General features: G+C 47.4%; 1 protein-coding gene across 2 annotated transcripts in view; it reads right to left on the reverse strand.

Moving 5' to 3' along the window:
• Positions 1–21,258, reverse strand: part of PIP4K2B (phosphatidylinositol-5-phosphate 4-kinase type 2 beta) — a 28,235-nt gene extending 6,977 nt beyond the window's left edge. The window contains exons 1-8 of one of the 2 annotated variants that reach the window (XM_083709648.1): positions 20,801–21,258; positions 20,415–20,656; positions 12,776–12,873; positions 10,215–10,311; positions 7,509–7,661; positions 5,569–5,715; positions 4,210–4,248; positions 967–1,080 (exon numbers count right to left, since the gene is read on the reverse strand). In XM_083709648.1, coding sequence (XP_083565774.1) covers positions 967–1,080; positions 4,210–4,248; positions 5,569–5,715; positions 7,509–7,661; positions 10,215–10,311; positions 12,776–12,873; positions 20,415–20,591 — 825 coding nt within the window. In that variant the 5' untranslated portion in view covers positions 20,592–20,656; positions 20,801–21,258. Of the gene's footprint in view, positions 1–966; positions 1,081–4,209; positions 4,249–5,568; positions 5,716–7,508; positions 7,662–10,214; positions 10,312–12,775; positions 12,874–20,391; positions 20,657–20,800 lie in introns of those variants that run through there. The other variant, XM_083709649.1, reaches the window with a different exon arrangement.
• Positions 21,259–22,231: the final 973 nt, after the last annotated feature.

The raw sequence follows: 22,231 nt of genomic DNA on the forward strand, positions 1-22,231 counted from the left end.
GTTCAAGGTGCATTCACCCAAAGCCTCCAGAGCACAGCGGGACTTCCTGCTGCGCTCTGGAGGCTTCAGGCGGCTACCTTGGAAGCCTGGAGAGATAGAGGGGTCGGTCTGATCCTTCTCGCTCTCCATTCTTCAGTGAAGGCAACCCAAAGCCTCTGGAGCGCGGGGGGGAGCTCCCGCTGGGCTCTGGAGGCTTCAGGTTCCTTTCGACCTGCTCTTTGGGGCTGGCGGTGGGGGGGGGAGGCGCTGCTTTCCCCCACCGCCAGCCTCAAAGATCCCTGAAGCCTTTGGAGCGCAGCTCCACAGGCTTCAGGGATAGCTTTGCGCAGCCATCCCCAAGCTAGAAGAGCGAGACGGAGCCCTCCGTCTCGCTGTTCTGACTTGGGAACAGCCTTTCTAGCCTCTGCAGGGCAGTGGGGTGAAGGCAGCCCGCTGCCCTGCAGAGGCTTTGCACGCAGCCATCCCCAAGCTAGAACAGCGCTCCGCCTCCCTGTTCTGGCTTTGGGCTTAGCCGCGCAGCCAGCATTCACTCTATAGGACGCACACACATTTCCCCTTAATTTTGGGAGGGGTAAAGTGCGTCCTATAGAGCGAAAAATACGGTAATTTTAGCACAAAAAACTGGGGAAACTTATTGACTCGAGTATAAGCCGGCTTACCACACCACAAACCTGGTGGTGGCGGCAGCAGCGGAGGAAGAACAAACAGCCTGAAAGGGCTCCTTTTGGGCTGCTCGTCCATCCGCCACTTGCCTCACTCGAGTATAAGCCGAGGGGGTGCTTTTTCAGCATAAAAAATGTGCTGGAAAAGTCGGCTTATACTCAAGTATATATGGTACTTCAATTCATGTCCATAAGCATTCTAACTTACAGGGGTGAAATGAGTCTGCAAAGATCCCCCTTCTATCCTATCCAGCTTTGTGGACAAGCTTCTCACTCGTTTGCATTTTCGCTCAGCAAACCCTACCTCGACGTCTCGCTTCAACTTCTCCAAAAAGTTCTTTTTGCTTTCCTCTCCAACGTGGAGCTTTTGGCCTTCGTTCAGAAAGTCGTTGTCCTTGAAGGTCGGCAGGTCCTTGGCCTAGAGAGAAGACGGAACTGGAATAAGTGCAAAATATATATATAAATCCTTCAATTTCACGTCGAGGCTGGATGAGATCCAAAGAGGTCACATCTAACCAGGAAAGAGGCCTTGGTCTTAACAGGATGCTCACCCAAAAATGTCAGCTCTCTGAGGTTATGGGAAAGGCAAATTCGACGCTGGAAGCGTTTAGGGTTAAGATGAAATATACAACGGGAATTATCGGCCGGGAGCTACTGGGGGCTAAAGCTCAAACACCCAGAACAATGCTCTCTCTGACGCTTATGGCACAACTCTTCTGGCAGCAGACTGAAAGGCACCAAGGGCTGTGATGTCTTCTGAGGCCGCAGGGTGACTTTTCCAACCCTGGGGAAATTTTGGTTTCCTCTGGTTTGTTGGGACCACAAAAAGCTGCAGTGCTGCCACATTTACAGTACACGAGTCCTGGGTGCAGTTTTTTCTCACCCATCTCAAGAATGACAGTGTAGCCTTGCGGACGGGTCAAAGCGGCCTGTCTACAAAACTCTTATTGCTGGCTGTCAACAACGCTAGCCAGAAATAGAACTTTCCTGTTTAGGGACAAGCTCTTGGATCAGCCGATTCTGGAGACAAGGAAAAAGGGAAGATGTTCTGGTTGGGAGTTTCCCAGAGTTATCTGTCTAGGTGCCTGGCAATCAGATATTAGGAACACCTAATAGGGCTCAGCTGTTCAGGATTCTTAGGTCAAAATCGGCACAAAGCAGAATATCAAAATCCTACGGCCTTATATGTAGCATCTTAACTGCTCTTAACATGGACAGAACCTAGGACTTGCGGATCAGAAGGTCGGCAGTTTGAATCCCCGTAACGGGGTGAGCTCCCATTGCTCGGTCCCTGCTCCTGCCAACCTAGCAGTTCGAAAGCACGTCAAAGTGCAAGTAGATAAATAGGTACCACTCTGGCGGGAAGGTAAGCGGCGTTTCCGTGCGCTGCTCTGGGTCGCCAGAAGCGGCTTAGTCATGTTGGCCACATGACCCGGAAGCTGTACGCCAGCTCCCTCGGCCAATAAAGCGAGATGAGCGCTGCAACCCCAGAGTTGCCCGCGACTGGACCTAATGGTCAGGGGTCCCTTTACCTTTACCTTTAACTGCTCTTAGTACAGATTTAGAAATATGACCCATTTGACTCTCTTACTCACATATATCTCTTCATCTGAATCTTCATCACCAATATTCATCAAACATGAATATTGTATCTACCGTGGGCTCAAGTACTAGTGGTAACGAGGGCCTGAAGTTCATGAGCAGAAGCCTAGACCTTCCTCTTCTGCATTTTTCAAAAGTCAGCAGGTACGCTAACAACTATAGCCAAATGGGCAATTTTATTCCTTCCGCAACTTCCTTATGTGTGAGTGAAAAGACTTCTCCCCACTGCACTGCTCGTGATCTTCTGCTTATTTGGCAGGGTTAAATGCCATTTTCAATAACCTGCAATCACAAAAGTTTGATTTTCAAAAACCAACTGAGAATCGAAATCCAAAACAACACTTGTCAATTCTTTAGCGTTCTTTTGGACATACCACCAATATGATGGGTGTGAGTATTTCCCTACAGCAGAAAAGGCCGGATCCAAAAGACATTTTTGATACAACTGTTTAGGGCTCTGCTGCACAGTCTGAAAGGTTTATACTCCCGTCAGGTTAAAAATATTCGGTAATCTGAATATCTAATCAACTGGCAATCCCTAAAATAGGAGAAAAGCCATCTGGCTTTTCCGGATTAGTACGAAAAACAGGACAGAATGAGGGAGAAGAATTAAAATACTTCTTAAATAACCAAATGGAAAAATAAAACATTGCATTAAAAAAAGAAATCATTTCAGGCATTTGATAAGATTCTCGTTTCTAACATGAAGGAAGCCGTTTAAGACACACACACACCCCCGCTCACTGGAGACACATGTTTGTCTAGCATAATTATCTAGCATAATTTGAGAGGTGGAAGGGAAGCCATAGGAATTATGTTTGCTTATAATTACAAAGAAGAATAATCCTGGATGAGATACACACACACACACACACACACACACACACACAGAGTTTGAAAGGCCTGGACAGGCGGGGTAGGCAACCAGCTGCCCATTGGACTATCCAGTCATTGGAGATCTCCACCTGACCTTACTTACTCACTTATTCCCCCCTGCTCCCTGCCCAATCTTATGGCTCAAACGAGTCAAGTCCAGCCAAACTGGATCAGATCCTCTGGTTTGGGGAGGAGCAACTTTCTAGAAGCGTACTAGCTGCACAGTCCACATATATCCAGCAACCACGATTACCAGGAAACCCGTGCTGAACAGCCTCGATAACCAAACTAGAGTGCCCTTTTCTCTGTCACCCATCAAAAAGGGTACTCGCCTATTAAACGAGCTGAAATATAAAAAGTGGTGCCTTGGGTTACATACGCTTCAGGTTACACACTCCACTAAGCCAGAAATAGTGCTTCAGGTTAAGAACTTTGCTTCAGGATAAGAACAGAAATTGGGCTCCGGCGGCGCGGCAGCAGCAGGAGGCCCCATTAGCTAAAGTGGTGCTTCAGGTTAAGAACAGTTTCAGGTTAAGTACAGACCTCCGGAACGAATTAAGTACTTAACCCGAGGTACCACTGTAGTTGGCTAGTCTGGTGATTAATGCAAGGGTAAGCAACCTTTTTTTTCTGTTGTGGGCTACATACCCTTAGGAGCAATCCAGCAGGGACTACATGCTAACAGTGGGTAGGACCACAGCCAAAGATGGAAGCATCCTGTCCCTCCATTTCTTTCTGCTATACCCCTTTCCCCTTTTCTCCTTCTTTCTCTCTCTGCTATACCCATTTCTGTCTCTCCCTCTGATTCACTCTTTTATTTTAAATCAACAGAATGAAACTTCAAGAGAGGCTGTTGCTCCCTGCTCTCTCTAACAGTGGCAATCAAAAGTTATGAGTTAAATGGGGAGATGCAGCTATATAGCTTATTCAGCCACCTCTCCAACGCCCAGCACGCTTCTAAAGCTAAGGGGGAACTGCACCCCCTTTCCTCTAAGCCTACCAGAATTATAGCCACGGCGGTGACATTTGTAGATTTATTCAGAATGCCTTCCCCGACTGTTGCTCTTACCTTTTCCTTGTCGCTGGCTTCCCTTGCTACCGTTGAACCCTGGAAAGAAAAGGGGCGGAGACATATTTTAGAGCCAATAAACTTAGTATTTAAAGAAATAATAGCTCCCAGTGTTGAACCTTAGATAACCGAGTGCCTTTTTGAAGATTTCCAGCAGTGAGAGACAGAGAGACTTAAAACCAAATTCACAGTATTAACAACAAAAAAGCAAACCCATTTTATGCAACCAGTGGGATGAAAATTCAGATTTTAAGATTGCTTAAAAGTTGGGGGGGCCTATGTGAAATACAGTTGCACACGTGATACACAAGTGCAGGAACTTAGTACACAAATATTTAACCTCCGGCTACCACATGTGTAACATATGTAGCAATTCTATGCAGGCAGATATTCTATGCATCGGTCAGGAGACTCTCTCACACTGCCTAGAGGGGCCCCAGAAGGCTAATGTAGAAATCCCTAAGAAAGCCACAGCACAATAACACTGCAGTGTTAATATCCGGTACCCTCAAGTGGTCTCCAATAACCTCTCACAAGCCTAAACTCTACCATGCGGTGTCTGAAAAGGACTTCTGGCACACTAGATGCAATTGTACAAAACCACCCTACAGCTAAAAGGGACGCGGGTGGCGCTGCGGGTTAAACCATAGAGCCTAGGACTTGCCGATCAGAAGGCTGGCAGTTCGAATCCCCGCTACGGGGTGAGCTCCCGTTGCTCGGTCCCTGCTCCTGCCAATCTAGCAGTTCAAAAGCACGTCAAAGTGCAAGTAGATAAATAGGTACCAATCCGGTGGGAAGGTAAACGGCATTTCCGTGCGCTGCTCTGGTTCACCAGAAGCGGCTTAGTTATGCTGGCTACATGACCTGGAAGCTGTATGCCGGCTCCCTCAGCCAGTAAAGCGAGATGAACACTGCAATCCCAGAGTCGGCCACGACTGGACCTAATGGTTAAGGGTCCCTTTACCTTTACCCTACAGCCAAACCCTCGAAAGCTAAGATTCTCAGGATACCACACTCCCATGACGAGAGACAGGATCCACATGCAAGCAGGTAACCTGTGAAATATCTAAAAGCATCTTTCCCCCTCTTCCTCATCCAATTTGTTTATTTGAGCATTTCTAACTATGCTCTCTCTCACGTGGTATGCAATAAAATAATTAAAACACCTCCAATGTCCATCTCCTCAGGAAGAAAACTGTCATACTGTCCACTACAGGAAAGAAGTTGGAATGTAATAAAATGTAATAACAGCACCCTGGATCAGGCCAGCGGCTCATTTGGCCAAACATCCTGTTTTCAGGATGACCAGTCAGATGCGCAGAATGTGGCTCCACGCAAGAATGTTATAACGTCCCTCACCTTGAGATCGTATTTTCGATGGACAGTCAGCCGATGGCTGAACACGTTCCTGGTGACCACCATGTATGTTTCCACGCCGTCTACAGTGAGCCTGTACATACCAAGGAACTGGGGGAGAAGCGTATTCCCATGGCATTCCACAATGAACTAAAGAGGAGAGGAGGCGAGGAAAAAACAAGAACAAGAAGTTCGTCAGAATCAGGCCACAGATCTTCAGCACAGCTTGATCAAAAGGGACAGGACGGCTTCAAATCTTGCAAGTGTATTTGAGACACTTAAACATACAAAAAAAGGTAAACATTTCACAACAAGAGTTTGGAACCTGAAAGGATTCTTTCTTTTTAGATAAAAGAAACCTTTGAAGGTGACCCGGAAACTGCAATTATCCGGAATGCGGTAGCTAGACTGGGAGTGGCCGAGACCATATAACACCGGTCCTGAAAGACCTACATTGGCTCCCAGTATGTTTCCAAGCACAATTCAAAGTGTTGGTGCTGACCTTTAAGGCCCTAAACGGCCTCGGCCCAGTATATCTGAAGGAGCGTCTCCTCCCCCATCGTTCTGCCCAGACACTGAGGTCCAGCCCCGAGGGCCTTCTGGCTGTTCCCTCATTGCAAGAAGTGAGGTTAGAGGGAACCAGGCAGAGTGCCTTCTCAGTAGTGGCGCCCGCCCTGTGGAACGCCCTCCCATCAGATGTCAATGAAACAACTATCTGACTTTTAGAAGACATCTGAAGGCAGCCCTGTTTAGGGAAGTTTTTAATGTCTGGTGTTTTATCATGTTTTTAATATTCTGTTGGGAGTTGCCCAGAGGAGCTGTTGTTGTTATAGATAAGTGATGATGATGATTATTAATGATTTCTCCTCCTGGAACTGTCATACACTCAGGTATACATCCTCCAGTACAGATTTGGGTTTCTGTGGCGGCTGCTCCCAATATATGTTTAGAGAGCAGTGAGCAAAGGCTTATAAGGAGTTATGGGAGAGTGAGACCTGCGGCATTGTATTGGCTGTGATTTCCTGTGGCAGAGATGGCTAGACTGTGGCCCTCCAGTTGCTGCTGAATGTGGAATGCCCAGGGAAGGTAGCCTGGCACCTTCATCATACACCTGTAGGCGCCAGGCAAAAACGTTCCTTTTAACCAGGCCTTTCCTTTGGTTGATCTGATCTACATCCTATGCCCTTTTAAAATGTGGCTCTTTTTTGGGGGGGGGCTATTGGGCTGTTGTTTTTATTTTTATTATGTACAGTGGTACCTCTGGTTACATACTTAATTTGTTCCGGAGGTCTGTTCTTAACCTGAAACTGTTCTTAACCTGAAACACCACTTTAGCTAATGGGGCCTCCCGATGCTGCCGCGCCGCCGGAGCACAATTTCTGTTCTCATCCTGAAGCAAAGTTCTTAACCCAAGGTACTATTTCTGGGTTAGCAGAGTCTGTAACCTGAAGTGTATGTAACCTGAAGAAAATGTAACCCGAGGTACCACTGTATTTTGTGGTCTTATATCTTGAATTTATTCTGTGAACCGTCCTGAGACCTTCAAGTATAGGGAAGTATATAAACTAATAATAATAATAATAATAATAACAATAATAATAATAATAATAGTGTCCCTGGATTCTTTGAAAAAAATCTGGTAACCTTATGGGGCTCCAAGATGAAAGCATTGAATACCCTGCATTGGAAAACCAGAGTAGGAACTAGCTCAATTCAGTACCAGAAATGTCAATTTAGACTGCAGTGGGACTGAGGAGGACAACCTGGCTCTACTGTGGGAACCTAGCAAAGCAGATAATCAGAACTGCTTTCTTGTCCAGTGCTGGGAGGGCAGGAAGCTCCTGTAGAGAAATGACCCAGAATACAGGCATTACCAGAAATAGCGCTTCCCAGTCATGCTAGGTTAGTGCTTAAGACGCCCTTTTTCTCTCCACCTCCCTTACTTGGTGGTACTTCTTCAGGATGTTGTGCATCTCTGCGACGTCTTCACTCGACACCGCCTTGATGACAAACCGCCGGTCGTAGGTGGTGAGGAAACGGACCCCGCAACGGCCGTGGCTGTCACTGTACACTGGGGCGCTCCGTGTCACGGAATTCTACAAAGAGGAAAACAAAAGAACAAGGAGGAGATGCACCGGCCGCCTCTTCAGAGCAGCCCTGTGAAAGTTGGAGCAACTTCACTTGATGCAGGAGTAAGAAGGACATTGAACGCTGCATCGGAAGCACATCGTGCCATGCCAGTAGGGTGCCAGGCCTTGTGCACAACAGAGCTCCATTATGTTGGCATGCCTGAACTTTAATATAGGTAAAAGGTAAAGGCAAAGGACCCCTGGATGGTTAAGTCCAGTCAAAGGCGCCTTTGGGGTTGCGGCGCTCATCTCGCTTTCAGGCCGAGGGAGCCGGCGTTTGTCCACAGACAGCTTTCCGGGTCATGTGGCCAGCAGGACTAAACCGCTTCTGGCACAACAGAACACTGTGATGGAAATCAGAGCGCACGGAAATGCTGTTTACCTTCCCGCCGCAGCAGTACCTATTTATCTACTTGCACTGGCATGCTTTCGAACTGCTAGGTTGGCAGGAGCAGGGACAGAGCAACGGGCGCTCACCCCATTGCGGGGATTCGAACCGCTGACTTCAGCGCCACCTGCTCCCCTTAATATAGAGTACTGTGAACAAAGCAAAACACTACGTCCCTCATCTTTCAGATCCTTGGCATTGCAATCACCCCATTTTTAAACTTGGCTTTTTTTGCAATATAAACCAAGAGTTGCTGTCTGTTTGTTGCTGCTGACTTTAAAAGGTAACCAATCAGAGGAATGCATTTTGAACCAGCAAAAAATGGCTGCCCCTTAGGAAACCCCACTAACCACTGGCTGGAATGTTTATGAATATTCTAACTGCTCAGCCAAGGGGAAAGGTTAGCAGTAAAATATCGAAGTAGCTAACTCTTTGGAATCAGTTCCCCAATTTTACCTCGATCTAGTTTTAGCAGTCCTATTTTCTTTCCACGTTTGAAGCCAGTCCCTGATGACTGACAGAGCTAAGGTTTGGGGGTGAGGAGTGCGGAAAGGGGTGCATAGAGTACACTAGGGAAAGGGAACAGGGGGAAGCACATAGACGGCAAACGTCATGTCCCATTGTTCACTGAAAGCTCACTCACAATGCATGAACACACACACACACACACACACACACACCCCTTCTGGGTATTCAGTATATTTCCAAAGCTGCTTTAAACAGCTGCAGGTGTAGAAACCTCTTCTGTTTTCCGATCAAAGCTTATATACCAGGATTGCATTCCGGAGCAGCGATCGATTTCTAGACCAGACCTTTGCCCCTGAAAACACACTCAAACACAAGCCTGTCCGGGAAGAGGTTGGCACTCTGGACTGTGCCGCACATCCACCACAGATCTTCACTGTGTCTAGTGGTGTAGTGGTCCAGGGTCACGGGTCATGGGGCCGGGGTCAAAGACCTATTAGCATTTCTGCAGCAGGGCCCCCGTCTCTAATGTCTTAGAGCCACCTAAACAGCACAAAAGGGGAGATTTATAGCCCCTGTATGCCCCAAGCCGAAGCATTTAGGGGCACCGAAAACACAAGGTGGTTCCATTTCAAGAGAGCAGGGTATGAACTCTGTTGCAGACAATGGGACATCATGGAAAACACAATTTAGGTCACTCCATAATGAGTACTCTAAATCAATTGCCCATGTACATGCACAGAATACAGTAGATTTAGCTGAAAGGCAACATATGGAGAACTGCACCAATCATTGCACAGCATCCTTAATTACGATTATTGTATAATTGTAAGATTATTGTACAATATAAGAAAGGGATGCGGGTGGCGCTGTGGTCTAAACCACAGAGCCTAGGACTTGCTGATCAGAAGGTCGGTGGTTCGAATCCCAAGACAGAGTGAGCTCCTATCGCTCGGTCCCTGCTCCTGCCAACCTAGCAGTTTGAAAGCACGTCAAAGTGCAAGTAGATAAATAGGTACCGCTCAGCAGGAAGGTAAACGGTGTTTCCGTGCGCTGTTCTGGTTCGCCAGAAGCGGCTTAGTCATGCTGGCCACATGACCCGGAAGCTGAACGCCGGCTCCTTCGGCCAATAAAACGAGATGAGCGCCGCAACCCCAGAGTCGTCCACGACTGGACCTAATGGTCAGGGGTCCCTTTACAATTATTGCACAATATTAGAAAGTTGTATAATCTCAGAAGAGGCATGGCTGTGGTTATCATAAAGGGGCTCAGCACTTCTGAATTTGCCACAGCGCTGCAGGCTTTCCTTTCCATTCCTTGAACGGTCAGCTATTGCTATCTTCTTCTTCCTCTTCCTCCTCCTCCTCCTCCTCCTCCTCACTGAACCTCCCCACTTCCCGATCTCATCCCCATGAAAAGTAACCCTGCTACTTCCCACCTTGGCCCCAGGGACTAGTATCTTTGGCCCTTGGCTCATCCTTCACGCTGGATCTGTCTTGCTTCCAGTGAAGCAAGATTCCTCCTGCAAGGACTTCCCCACTGGCCTCACCCTGCAAACAAACTCCAATCCCCTGAACAAAACCACACAAAAAACCCTCTGCAAAAACCACTCCCAACATATTGCAACCTTTTGTTTTGACTCATCCATTTGCTTGAATGCTCCGTACCTGATAATCTTGATCATCAATCGCAAACCTTTCGCGGAGATTTCGGAACACCAGCGGGCAGTACTCCTTAAATTTGAAGCGACTTGGGAGATTTTCCCTGGAAGCAGATGCAGAGAAGCTGTCTTTCTTTCTTTTCATTTAAATATTCTTTATCAATTTAATCTACACACTTATACAAAGAATTTACAATCTCATACTACAAAAAGAAAATTAAAGGGGGAAAAATTAAGGGGAAAAAATACAGAAAAAAGAAAGAAGAAAAAGCAAATTTACGTACATAAAAAAAACCCTTAATCTTCCTAATTAATACTTAATTAAACACTTAAATAAAAAAGACTTCTGACAAAACGGGTCTTCCAATCTTTCAGCATTTAGATGTAATTTGGTTTTATATACGCACTAACTCACCGTCTCCATGCTTTATGGAGCACAAGTGAAAAGTGTTCTCTAATATTAAACCTTTGTTAAAAAATGGAATCATTACTTCTGCCTCTTCATGAGCAGTCCTTGAGATCTCCCCTTCGCAAGATGGCAAAAACTCATGTCAACCTCTTTCAGTATGGGACTGGATCCTCTTAATTCCCATAATTTTGTGTAGTGGACAGTCACTGTTCTTTTGCCATAACTCGACCCAAAGCTGGTAGCAAACGAGTTCTATGACCCGGGCATGTGCAGGCGTCCAAGGAGGAAGTGTGGTCTGCATAATTAGGCTCTATCACTTAGTGGCTTGACATACTAGTTCACGTTTAGCTTTTATCCTAATAACAAATGCCACAAATCAGCCAATGTCATCTTGTATCACACCTTGTGACACTGGAGGGATCATCTAAAGAACGGAACAACCATTCATGGCTGTAACTGGTGCATTTGGCAATGTTCAAGATTGCAGAAAGAGCCCTCCCCTCCATTCTGTTGATGGAGATCTCTGCTGGATCAAAGAGAGAGCTGGTTCAAATCAGAGCTGCATTTTTAATGCTGACATTGTCACTGTAGTACTTGTGACCCAATTATGTTAGTATTGGTACCAGCTCATAGTCACAGGCCACCGTGAGAACACAGAACCCTGGACTAAATTGGATTGGTGTGAAACCACATAGCAACTCCAGCTTTTAATGTGGTTTTCATTACTGAGGTCCAGCTCCAAGGGCCTTCTGGCGGTTCCCTCACTGCGAGAAGCCAAGTTACAGGGAACCAGGCAGAGGGCCTTCTTGGTAGTGGCGCCCTCCCCTGGAACGCCCTCCCACCAGATGTCAAAGAGAACAACAACAACCAGACTTTTAGAAGACATCTGAAGGCAGCCCTGTTTAGGGAAGCTTTTAATGTTTGATGTATTACAGTATTTTTATATTTTTTGGGGAAGCCGCCCAGAGTGGCTGGGGAAGCCCAGCCAGATGGGCGGGGTATAAATAATACATTATTATTATTATTATTATTATTATTATTACTACTGTGCCTTTTGCTAGATAGCAGTTTGTCAAAGCCTTCCATAACCTTGTGTTTATCACTACCCAATTACCATTGCATCATGCCTGCTCATCTCCTTTCTTGGCATATTTTCTCAGACAATGTTTACTATTGCACCACAGCAATACTCTCTAGAGCTGATGTAACCCATAGATAAAAGTTCAGCCTCTCCCTGATTTTAAATCCTGCCAATCGAATCCAATGGAAGACAAGCGGGTGATTCCTCTTGATGTGTGCTGTGACACTCTTGTTAGGACTTGCATTTTCACTCTGCCCAGCAACTTAGAAGAGTTGGCAGTGTTTGTGCAGACATAACCCCCAGCTTTTCACTGGCTTAATCTTATACAGCAACCAGATCCATTTACATCTGTACCAAGTAAAGGTCTTTCCCCCTTGTGTCTCTGCAGAATCACGTTGGTAGGTATGTGCCAGCCAGAAATCTTAACGTGCTGCAGAAGTTATGGCACCTATACCAGCACATGTCTGACCAGATCCCATCCCATAAACCTGAACTGGGGCGCATTACATGTGTTGGGATACTGCCGGGGAGACGGGGGCAGCAGGCAGGCCCCAGCTGGCTCCAGCCACTAGACAGCAGCCGGACGATCACCAGTCTCCCTTGGAACAGCATCAATCAGCGACACAAGCCTCAGATACGTTTAGAGACTTCATATGGAAGGAGGTGCTCCTTTTAAGGTATGCAGGTCCCAAACCATGATAGGCTGAAAATGTAATCAGAACATCAAACTGGGCTTGAAAGTTCCAAAACATATAAGTAGCCATATGCAGCTGGGCCTGAATAGGAGTTGTAATGTTTCCCATGGCTTGTCTTTCTCAATAGATGAGCTGCAGCTTCCAAGCCATATCCACACACCAGCAGGGTTTAGAGTACACAGACAGACATGTGGGAAATTGTATATAAAACCATGCTCCTCTACGGTCTATGCTTCTCATTTATTTCAACTCCATTGCAAAGTGACTCCTGTGAAATTATGGACGATACATCATTGTACATCAAGTAAAAAGAAACCAGCTATTTATATACTGAAGTTCCTACCAAGGGAGGAATCAGATCAAAAGTTACGTCCATTACTCACTTGTTGAAAAGATGATTGTCCACCTTAATCTTGCTGTAGGCCTTAAAGTCATCTGGCATTAACATAACTGGGACAGGGACATTACTCAATTCGTTAATCTGGAAAAGAAACACAGAATCTAAATAGGCAGTGAAGGGAGAAGGGAAAGAAAACCATCTGTACTGAGCGCAGAGCCAATAAACCCCATTAAACTTTCACTGGGAGAGTCAGCGCTAAGTGAGGACCTGCAGAATTCTGCAGAACAGAAACCAGATTTATATTCAACCACACGCTTAATGCATTGCCACACTGAATTCCCTGCTGCGTTTACTGAGCAGGTACAATCCTGAGGCTACAGCTGCCTGTGCCACGCATTTGTGGGAACTGGAATCCAGTCTTATGAATTCATTGGCCAAGCTTGGATGGGTATATCTTGGCGTATAAAGCTGGGATGTGAACAAACATGTTGCCCACATACACAACCTCTTTGCTCCTCCTTTGCAGCAAGCCATGGTTCCTCCCTTTGAACTACTTCGTATTAATGAGACCCTAAATAATAAGGGAGGGGACACGGGTGGCACTGTGGGTTAAACCACAGAGCCTAGCACTTGCCGATCAGAAGGTCAGCAGTTCGAATCCCTGCAATGGGGTGAGCTCCCATTGCTCGGTCCCTGCTCCTGCCAACCTAGCAGTTCAAAAGCATGTCAAAGTACAAGTAGATAAATAGGTACCACTCTGGCGGGAAGGTAAATGGCATTTCTGTGTGCTGCTCCGGTTCGCCAGAAGTGACTTAGTCATGCTGGCCACATGACCCAGAAGCTGCACATCGGCTCCCTTGGCCAATAAAGCGAGACGAGCACCGCAACCCCAGAGTTGGTCACGACTGGACCTAATGGTCAGGGATCCCTTTACCTTTAAATAACAAGGGTAGGGCTTCCAATAGCTACAAAATTCTACTCAGTAAAGTATCGGGCTCTTCCCAGGGGCTATGTTCAGTGTGAGAGAGTAATCTGGGCCTTTGGAGAAAGGATCAAGTATGGGAAGCAATATGGTCTAAACCCCCACTTAAAACCATCTCTGTAAGAATACAGGAAGCCACGTTAAAAACATTGCTAAGATGGCATCGGACTCCACTCCACCTAGTTAGAATTGGCAAAGGCTACTTCAGTTTATGTTGGCAGGGTTGTGGACACGCTGAAGCATTGCTTCACATGTGGTGGGATTGTTGCATAGTTCAGAGATTCTGGATCCAAACTTTTGACGCTACAGTGGTACCTTGGGTCTCAAACTTAATCCGTTCCGGAAGTCCGTTCCAAAACCAAAGCGTTCCAAAACCAAGGCGTGCTTTCCCATAGAAAATAATGCAAAATGGATTAATCCGTTCTAGACTTTTAAAAACAGCCCCTAAAACAGCAATTTAACATGAATTTTACTATCTAACGAGACCATTGCTCCATAAAATGAAAGCAATGAACCATGTACTGCAGCCACACAATCAATCAATCAGTAGCTGAACTGGGTTCCACACAGTCACAAAAACAAAACAAAAAAGAGCCGCGAAAACAAAAACACAAAATAAATAGCAAAAACAGACCTCAGCGGTAACACTCAAAACTGAAGTGTTGGCACTCAAATCGTCAGCGTAACACTCAAATCGTCAGCATAACACTCAAAACGGAGTTCAACTTCTGAAAAAAGTTCGCAAACCGGAACACTTACTTCCGGGTTTGCAGTGTTTGGGTTCCAAGTTGTTTCAGTACCAAGGCGTTTGAGAACCAAGGTACCACTGTATCTCCATAATTACTTCACAGGTACTTTTCTCAGACCCAGCTTTGGCACTGCTATCCTTGGAGTGTGGGACCAACTCATCTATCACACATAAATCTCTTGTGCTCATACTTCCTGTGGCAGCCAGTGGCTGCCCATTGGAAATCCAAATCACTTCCTTCTCAGGAAGAGTGGCTAGTGAAAGAGTGGGACATTGCATTGTCAGAACATCTGACATAAAACCAGAGAGTCCTCAGCGGTTCATCAAAAATGGATCCTTTCTACTCAATATGGCATAAGTTTTTCCTCCTGAGCTAACTCAACTGAACAGCCCACTACACCCATTGCTTTACAGTCAAGTATGTGGAGAGGTTTTCTTGAGAACTGAATTGACCCACCTTTTTCTGTTCGTGCAACAAGTGAAAATGACATTGCACTTTCAGTAGTTTATTGGGTTTTTTACTCCACCCATGTATCTGTGTTTTATTTTTGTATTTTTACATACCGTATTTTTCGCTCTATAACACGCACCTGACCATAACACGCACGTAGTTTTTAGAGGAGGAAAACAAGAAAAAAATATTCTAAACAAAACAGTGAATGTATGATTTTTGTGGTTCATGCTGTGGCCACAGACATGTGATCTGACGGTGAGTTTGGGGTAGCCCAATGCAAAAATCCTGAGGATCCATGTGGATCCATGCTTTGTAACCACGTTTTTGCGCCATTGTGGCCCCATGAAACAGTGGGTGCGTGTGTTTTTTGGTGCAGGCTGTAGCCATGGATATGCTATGTGATCTGATGGTGAATTTGGGGTGACCTAGTGCAAAAATCCTGAGGATCCATGTGGATCTGTGCTTTGTAACCACGTTTTAAGTGGGGAGGGAAGGAAAAGAACTCAAGGGACAAGGAGCACGCGTGGGGGGTGTGGAGAAGGATGCTGCTGATAATGCAGGAGAGTCTCCTCTCCGGCTTTGCTCCTTTAGAACAAGCAGGCTCTGCGTCTCTCCCTCCTCCCCGGCAAGGAAACCATGATAGTAACCACTCTGAGACAAATCAAGAAAAATTGCGACCAACACTCTCCCCCAACAAGCGCAGTGAGGTCAAAACACACACACACAGAGAGAGAGAACTGGCCCTAAAGTCGCAGGGCGCTGGGGGAGTGAACGGGAAGCAAGAGAAGGAGAAGGAGCCCTCACACAGAGAGAGACACACAGAGTGTCAATTCTAAAGTCGGAGGGAGAGCGCAGGGGCGCAGGGAGAGCGAAGGGGAAGCAGGAAGAGGAGAAGGAGCCCTCTCTCACACACACACAGACACACAGAGTGTCAATTCTAAAGTCGGAGGGAGAGCGAAGGGGCGCAGGGAGAGCGAAGGGGAAGCAGGAGGAGGAGAAGGAGCCCTCTCTCACACACACAGACACACAGAGTGTCAATTCTAAAGTCGGAGGGAGAGCCAGGGAGAGTGAACGGGAAGCAGGAGGAGGCAGGAGGAGGAGAACGATAGCTCAAGCACACACACACAGCCCCCCTAATCCAAAATCGGACAGCAAAAAACTGCAGGCAGGGACAGAGAGCAGGGGTTGTTTTAAAGCAGCCAAGCCCGCTCTGCTTCTCTCCCTCCTCCCCAGCTCGGCTCGCTGACAGGAGCGCTTACACCCGCTTTGCTGTTTCAAAGCGAGCCACGGACTGCTCATAACTGCAGCAGATTCCCCCGCCATCTGTAGGCATTCGCTCCATAACACGCACAGACATTTCCCCTTACTTTCTAGGAGGAAAAATCTGCGTGTTATGGAGCGAAATTTATGGTATATTTTTACTCACCGTATCTATCATTTTTATTGTATTCTGTATGTGTTTATACCAATAAACATTTATTTTTTTAAAAAAAAGCCATGATTCAGCTAGGAAGCCTTTGATTAACCACAGTTTCCCATTTCATCTAAACCAGGAAACTATGGTTACCCACAGCACATATTAAACCAGTTTGAATAGGCTCACATTGTAAGATAATTTGGGACAGTCACATTTTAAAGGCAAAGCCCATTCACTGTAGATTTGCATGACACTCTTCCATGGACATAAACAGTCCACATTAGAAAAAATAAACTTATCTGTAGCCAGTCAATCATAATTCTGTGTCATGAAATGCAGAATACTACAACCTAAGTAATGCAATTATTTCTCTCTCTCTCTTGTGTAAGATTTATTCTCATTTAATATTCAAGGGACTATAACAGGAAGGGACGGAGGGCTTGCCCCCTGACTACTGGAAAGATTTTCAGTTCCTTACATTACAGGAGGCATTCACCTACCCACTTTCAACCACGAGGGTGGAAAAACTTGGGCGCTCTCTCTCTCTATATATATTTACAGTGGTACCTCGGGTTACATACGCTTCAGGTTACAGACTCCGCTAACCCAGAAATAGTACCTCAGGTTAAGAACTTTGCTTCAGGATGAGAACAGAAATCGTGCTCTGGCGGCGCAGCGGCAGCGGGAGGCCCCATTGGCTAAAATGGTGCTTCAGGTTAAGAACAGTTTCAGGTTAAGAATGGACCTCCGGAACGAATTAAGTACTTAACCTGAGATACCACTGTATATAAAAAATTGTCCAGTAGCACCTCAGAGACCAATTAGGTTTGTTCTTGGTATAAGCTTTCGTATGCATGCAGACTTCTTCAGATAAAAATATTAAGTTGCATGCTTATCAATGCACCTTAGGGAAGCTTCTTCCAACTGCCTCCACCCCCTTCTGCCCTGATGCTTGCAACCCAAAATTCGAAGGTAAGCTAGTGGCCAGCATGACTAAGCCACTTCTGGCGAACCAGAGCAGCTCATGGAAACACCGTTTACCTTCCCGCCAGAACGGTACCCATTTATCTACTTGCACTTTGACGTGCTTTTGAACTGCTAGGTTGGCAGGAGCAGGGACCGAGCAATGGGAGCTCACCCCGTCACGGGGATTCGAACTGCCAACCTTCTGATCAGCAAGCCCTAGGCTCTGTGGTTTAACCCACAGCGCCACCCATAAATGCATCTAATCTTTAAGCCTTTTATGCTGGTGGCCAGCATCACCTCTGGCAACAAGAAACCCCACAGATTAACAACTATGTGACCCCTCTGTCCAACCCAAACGTACCCAGCCGATTTGGCAGGATTGGTCAAAGCTATTCCTTTTTATTCACTGCCATTTACCTGGCAACTTTCCTATTACTTGAGGCAACTTAAAACAAATTGAAAAACGCAGTTGCAACAAAACACACCATTAAATCAATATTACAAAATTACAGGTCAGCTGCGGCAGGTAAAAGCACTGCTTGTAAATTCAAGCCGTCCAGTTTCTTTACTCAATTCATCAAACCCTAGACAAAAAATAATAATAATCCAGGTTCTCTCTACTTGCTACTGCATTTTGTCTCATGCTTAGCAGAGGCAGAGGAATATCCAATAATCTGAGAGTGAGGTGTGGTTTCACAGAGTTTATGCATGACACATAGGACAACACTGCCATATTTATCACAGGGAATGTGAAAGTCCTGGGGAAGGGGGCACTTTGCTCATATAAATTATGCATGGCGCCAATATTCACACCACTGAATAATCCAGCTCCCTCTCACAAACCGGTACATGCATATATACTGTAGACCAGTGTTCCCCAACCTTGGGCCTCCAGCTGTTTTTGGACTACAACTCCCATCATCCCTCGCTAGCAAGACCAGTGGTCAAGGATGATGGGAATTGTAGTCCAAAAACAGCTGGAGGCCCAAGGTTGGGGAACACTGCTGTAGACAATTGAGTTTTAAGATTCCTGAACAGACAGCATTGTTCCCACTCCACAAGAGGGGGGCTCTGCCAGGCATAGGCAAACTTGGCCCTCCAGATGTTTTGAGACTACAATTCCCATCATCCCTGACCACTGGTCCTGTTAGCTAGGGATGATGGGAGTTGTAGTCCCAAAACGTCTGGAGGGCCGAATTTGTCTATGCCTGTGCTACTCAATAAATGCCCCGCCAATTATCTGGGGCCATTTTATCAACCACAGCTAGCAAACACCTTTAGGGCACAGGTGGGAAACGTGGAATTTGCAGTCCTCCAGGTGTTGGACAACCCCTTTAAACCGCCTGGCCCTGCCTGTTGGCTTATGGGGACTGGAGTTCCACAACACGTGGGTGGCTGGTGTACAAATGATTGCAACCAAAATGACTATTAAATTGCAACAGTTGATAAGATGTTTGTGTAGCATTTATCTGGCACACTGTTGCATATTGAAAATGTTGCCATCTTCTCTCGTTCTCCACCCAGATACTTGGGAAGGTACTCTTCCCATTTGACACAGGTGATCAATAGAGTAGCAATAAATTGCAACAGAGCGAGCTCAAGATGAATGGGGATTGGAGCCCAGATTCAGCAAAACACTTCTGTCCTCAGGAGAGGAAGTGACCACTCATTTCTGTTATCTGGTGTAAAAGGAGGGGTTTTGAATAAGGCTGACAAAATCTCATTTGCCTGGTCACCGTAGCACCAATAATAGTTGGGGAAATATTTGGAATATTTTACAAGCCTCATCAAGCGCCAAACCACCATCCAAAAGTATGCATGCATGTTTTAAACTGTGAATTATTAAACCCAAGAAATCAGAATTCATCATGGCAAAATAATGTATTTATAGAAACAAGTTTGTGGTGTGCAGCTTACTCCAAACAGACACATCCAAGCCAATATAAAAGTGGAAACTTGCTTGCTTAGATCTGATTTAGGGTGCAATCGTACTTGCACTTTTCTGGGAGTAAGTCCTACTGCAGGAAATTGGGCTTACTTCTGAGCAGAAACATGTAGGACTGTGGAGTTAATTGCTGAAGTGGCTGAAAAACCTTTTGTCTCTTCTTCCCATAACAGCTGAAGAGAAGGGTCAACAGGGAAAGCAACCCTAGATAAGGTAAACTGGGAGGTGGACTTGTGCCTGCCTATCTCACTGTGTGAAATCGATATGGAAGACATCCACGTAGAAGGGCCCTCCTTCAAGTTCATTAAACACAGTGCTGTTACCCCTTCACACAGCATTTAACAAGAACATAGAAGCCCTGCTGGATCAGACCAAAGGCCCACCAAGTCCAGCACTCTGCTATCACAGTGGCTGACCAGATACCAATGGGAAGACCATAAGCACAACATGAGCACAATAGCCCTCTCACATTCGTGATCCCCAGCAACTGGGGACTTACTGCCTCCAGTACTAAGGTAGTATGTAATCATCATGACTAGTAAGTACTGATAGCCTTATCCTCCATGAATTTGCCTAATCCCCTTTTGAAATCATCCAAGATGGTGACCACCACAACATTTTGTGGTGGCCTCTTCCAGAATTGAACTATGTGCTGTGTGAAGTCCATCCTTTTGGATGTTCTGATATTCAGCTTCAGTGGATGACCCCAAACTGTTGTATTATGAGTATTATAACCTGCTCCACACTCTACCAGATTATTTTAAAATATAGGTTGGGGAATGGTGACCCTCCAGATCTTGCTAGACTATATCTCCCATCAACCCTGACCATTGGGCTGATGGAAACTGCAGTCCAACGAAACCTGACAGGCCTCCCGTTTCAAAAGATGGGAACTTTTAAATTCTCTTTCCGTAAAGCATGTTCTCCTGCAGAATATGGATCTTAATCCATGTTGGCAACAGGACCTGTAAGAACTGGTTCTTCCGAGCTTAGTCACTGAAAACAAACAAACAGGTGATGCGAAAGATCTGCCACTAAGACTCATGGCATGAGAAGGTGTACCTCTCCTAATGGAGATGGATGAATGCCACATTTCGTCTCTCGCCTGTGCGTGACTCAAGGGAAGTGGGAGTAGGGATCTACCGACGTTTGCATGCCTCTCTTACTCACCGTGTGGTTGATTCCCCACATCAGGACGCTGAGGAGCGGCTCCGAGGCTCGGAAGAGCTTCACCTTCTGACACACAAAATGCTTCTTCTTTGTCTTGGTCTTGGAAGCGCTCAGCGCCGCTCCGATGGCCGCGCCGACATTCGCCGAGGCCGTGCCTCCGGTGCAGTTGGAGGCCATGGCAGCGAGGGGGTCCTCCGGGCTCCTGGCTTGCCAAAAAAGACCACCGCCGCCGCCGCGCACCCCTCACAGCCAGTGGCGTAGCGTGGGTTGTCAGCACCCGGGGCAAGTAATTTGCACCCCCTAACCCGTGGATTTGCGCCCCCTAACCCCCAGATGTTGCGCCCGGTGTGGCCGGGCCCCCCTGCACCCCCCACGCTACGCCACTGCTCACAGCCCCCTAAGAGCAGTGGGGTCTGGGCATGGTCCCTTTCAATACCCGCTTATTGATGCTCTTTGGGTGAAAGGCACACCCCTTCCGCTACCAAAGCTCAAAATGGCACCACTTGCCCCATGCGCTGGCACTGCCTGGCATTCCCGGGAGAGGCACCCCAAAACCAAAAGTTGCCCCCCCTCAGTCCCCTAAGTGGTACCTCCTGCCTCCCTCTGCCCCCCTTGCTGAATGCAGTGGTATCACCCTCGACGGGGCCCTCCAGAAGCACCACATGGAGCCTTCCTCACCCACGCGCAATGGAACATTCCCCCCCTCGCAGACACGCACACGTCAAGTCTGTGGCATGCCTCCCCGCCCGCCTCCCCCGAATGGTACCGCCCGGCCACGCCTCCTCAGAGCTGTTACCATTCCAAGCCCGTCAGTAGCACGCCCTCCCTCGCTCTCTTGCCCTCTCCCCCCCGCGAGAATTGAGTGGTACCGCCCGCCGCCGCACCTGTATCACCTGAGCCGATGGCTCGCAGCAGACCCTCTCTCCCCCCCCCCCCCGCTGCGTGCCACCAAGTGGTTCCGCTCAGAGACTCGGGCACCGCGCTGCCACCCCCGCCGTCCGCATAATGGTCGCGCCCGCGCCCCACCCACCCGCTGTCAGCTGCCGAATAGCGCCGCCCGCCTCCCTAGTGAACCGAATCCGGGCGCTTGCCCCCCCCCCCCGCCTCACACACACAGACACCCCTCCGCGGCCGCCAGAAGTAGTTTCGTCCGCGGGCAACACGTCGCCCCGCCCCGCCTGCCCACCTCCCTTCCACCCCTCCCTCCCCCCCGCGCTTCCTCCTCGGTGGTTTGCTCCACCGCGGAACGAGCACCCCGCGCGCTCGGCTCCTGCGCAGAGGCGTCAAGATGGCGTCGGCCGGAGGGAGGGGGGCGGGCGGCGGAGCGGGATGTACCATTTGCGCTTCAGTTGGGGGGAGAAAAGTGCTGTGAGGATAGTTAAAGTCAAGGCACGCGGGGGTTCCCCGTGTGGAGGGGAGAAAAAATATCAATCTGAGACAGGTTAATGGGAGATTCGAGCAGCGGAACCAGAAATATTTCCTCCACATCCCTTTCTTTCAGTATTAGTACGCTCCGGTAAAGAAAAAGTGACGTACAGATGGGAGGGACCACGCCTCTCCGTTTTATGACCAATCAGCGGAGAGGCGCCTGGAAGTATGAATGGGGAATTGCGATGGTACGTCAGGGACGTGGTGTTTTTGCAGACAGCGCCGCCTGTGGCTGGAGTGAACCTCACGCAATTATTGTCTCCCTTTTCACTCATAGCTGTCATGCCTTCAGTTAGCCCATCCACCCCATTTGACAACCTAGAGAGAAAAAAGTGCCCAGTGTATGGGTAAATTTGAGCCCTTATTTCTTTTCTCCTCCATTAAGCATC

Source organism: Podarcis gaigeae, assembly GCF_964106915.1.
Source record: "Podarcis gaigeae genome assembly, chromosome: 13".
NCBI lineage: Eukaryota > Metazoa > Chordata > Lepidosauria > Squamata > Lacertidae > Podarcis > Podarcis gaigeae.